Here is a 2,805-nt window from a genome sequence, read left to right on the forward strand (position 1 = left end):
GGAGGAGGAAGAGGAGTAGAAATGGAAGGTTTGTGCCCATTTCTCTCCTGCCTTGGGTGCAGCAGTACGTGTTTCTCACATGTTCCCTCTGATCGGCAGAGGAAAGTTCTGCCGTGCTCGGGTTCGGGTTGGCGATCAGCCCCCACATGAGTCACAGGGAGCACGCAGTGCCACTGCCGCGGGAGTGACAGCCAGCCCGGTGTCCCTTTAAAATCCGAAACCAAGGCTAATGATTTATCAAACTCTTATTATCAAGAAAATGTCACACGAAGGGCACCTTGCTATGCACTGACGCAAACCCGGTCTTTCCCAAGGAAGTATAGAAAGCTTTGCTCTGAACTGGGCAAAATCCAGTCTGACAATTGCCCGTGCTGCTCCTTCCACCTCCATCGGCTCCATCTGCGGCTCTTTAAGACATGGTAAGTGCTGGGTTTTTTCTCTCGGACGCCGAGCGGGGCTGGAGGGAACTGTCCGCGGTGCTGCCGGCGGAGCCTCCCGCGCACGGGGTAGGGATGGATGCTGCGGGGAAGGGGCGAGCACGGGCAAAGCGGTGGCACCCCAAAAATGCCCAAAAATTTAGTGACCCAGTCCCTGCAGACTTTATCCCTGGTGCCGGGAGAGCGGGATTACGAGGGAGAGAAAACTTGTGGCGGAAATGGTGACGGGGAGTTTTGTGTGACACTGAAAAAATAAAGGGTGTGTGTAAAGCTAACATTAAACTGATGGAAAAGGTGAGGTTCGCCTTCAGGTTGCTGAATGTATAAAACGAAGATACATTTTAAATTGTAGTTTTAAACTGGAGGGAAAGGCAGAGGTGAGTGTCGGAGTGTCGTCAGTAATCTAACGAAGCTCAAATAAAATCTTCATCACTATGTGAATCGGAAAGATAAGGAAAAGAATAGGGGAAAGCTACTGTTAGTGGTGTTAATCCCACTGTGGCAGTGCGGTTATGTTTGGGGTTTTTTTTGCATTTCACTCTCTTGCTGATGGGCTTTGAAGCGTAGCAGCCAGCTCAGAAATCTTCACCAGCACTATTTCACTTGTTTTTTAACATCCCCGGTTGCCTACAGGGCAGCTTGTCTCTTGCTCATATATATTAAAAAAAAAAAAAAAAGCCGATGTGCATTGTTGAATGACAGAAAGGAAATGGGGCGTAAAATTAAAGAATCTTTCTACACTGGTGATAGGGAAGGGAGCATCCTACAGTCGTGATGTGAAATCTAACGAGGTCTGGCGGCGCAGTGCTTTGGAAACACTTATTTAAACTTGAATTACGGGTTTGCAGACGCTAGTGTTGGTTTTTGTTAGAGGTTTGTTGTTTGGGGGTTTTGGGGGGGTTTGGGTTGGGGGTTCTTTGTGCACCGTACTCTTTTTTCCCCCAGAGTATTAACGTTGAATGGGAGGGCAAGCAGGAGAGCCGTGTCTCCTCGAAATTCTGCAACACTCCTGTATCCCGATTTTCTGGCGCATGCGTTTCCTGCACGAGGACAAAAATTCCTATAATCTCCGCAGCGCCAACGCTTTTTTTTTTTCCCCCTTCTTCTCCTTTTGGTAAAATATGTGACGTTCTCATTGTAGGATTACGCCAGTCAAAGGGATATGAGCAAGCAGCTTGTGAACAATCCTGAAGCGGTGGCTTCCGCACACCACGAAGGTGCGGGAGTTTTAAGAAGCGGCGCCGAGAATGAGCCGCAGAACGCCCCCGTGCCAGCGCCCGCCACCGCCAGCCTTCCCCGGTCACTCTCCAACGACAGCAAAGCCTTTCTCTCCGAAGAGGCGAAACCAAACGAGTTCGAGAGGACCAAAGTCGGGATCTGCAAGCTCAGCAGCACCCCGGTGCAAGCCAGCTCCACCCTCCGGAGGGAATCTGCGGAAAGCTTCCCCTGCAAGCCGAGCCCCGGGGCAGGGATTGCCGGGCAGGCTGCGATCCCCCAGTGCAAAATTCCCGCTTTGCAAAGCACAGACGGGGACGCTGCCCTGAGCCTCGGGAAGAGCACGCTGGAGCAGAACAACGCCAAGGGCGCCTGGGTGACCTTGAGCCAGAGCACGGTGGTGCTGGGCGCCGACGGCAACACCTCTGTTCTCCCTGGCAGAGTGGAGGGGGTGAGTTGTCTCCTTACAGGTTCTCCTTCCCCCGCTTCAGCTCGTGGGAGATCTGCGCCGCTCAGCACCGATTTGGGGTGGAAGTTCTAAAATCAGGTGCCGATGAGTCGGGGATGGGCCCACGCCGCATGGAGGGGGGAAGGAAGAAGGGAGGAGAGGATCTGAGCTCCAGTGGCCAGTGCTAACGATGTAATAGCGTTGATGCGAGTGCTAACGATGTATTGGCGGTACGAACGAGCATCCCGAGTCATTCCAGCCGGCTCCTGAGCCGTGCCTGCGGGTGCAGCGCGGCTCTGACCCGCACACCCTTACATGAGGCTGTCTGCTCCTGTCCCCAGCAGCACACGTGAAAGGTGCCTTGCCCTTCCCCTCCTCAGGCTCTTCTCCTGCCCAAACCCCCGGGGGCTGCGTGCCTCGCGCCCCATAACCAAAATTCGGGCGAAGTAAAGAAGCGCAATGCCATAAGAGGTCTCGGGAGGGAGGGGATGCCGCCGGTGCTGCGGGGCCGAGCAGGGGCCGCTCTCCGCTCCCCACAGTGCCTCCCCTCCGGCCCAGCCGCATTTACCCTGCCGGCCTGCGGTAGAAGCCATTTCCACTGCTCCCCGCTGCGCTGGAACCGGCGCTCGCTCCTGACCCTCCAGAGGCCACCGAGGGCTCCCAGCCCCAGGGAAGGTGATGGCACCCCCCTGGCCACGGGGGACC

The 2,805-nt window shown here is 55.1% G+C and overlaps 1 protein-coding gene across 1 annotated transcript in view; it reads left to right on the forward strand.

The window, feature by feature from the left end:
- Nucleotides 1–321: 321 nt before the first annotated feature.
- Nucleotides 322–2,805, forward strand: part of SLC6A5 (solute carrier family 6 member 5) — a 30,560-nt gene continuing 28,076 nt past the window's right edge. Inside the window, exons 1-3 of the mRNA XM_031062234.1 lie at nucleotides 322–419; nucleotides 1,579–2,107; nucleotides 2,372–2,379. Coding sequence (XP_030918094.1) covers nucleotides 417–419; nucleotides 1,579–2,107; nucleotides 2,372–2,379 — 540 coding nt within the window. The 5' untranslated portion in view covers nucleotides 322–416. The remainder of the gene's footprint in view (nucleotides 420–1,578; nucleotides 2,108–2,371; nucleotides 2,380–2,805) is intronic.

The sequence above is a fragment of the Geospiza fortis genome, unplaced genomic scaffold, assembly GCF_000277835.1.
Source record: "Geospiza fortis unplaced genomic scaffold, GeoFor_1.0 scaffold165, whole genome shotgun sequence".
NCBI classification, from domain to species: domain Eukaryota; kingdom Metazoa; phylum Chordata; class Aves; order Passeriformes; family Thraupidae; genus Geospiza; species Geospiza fortis.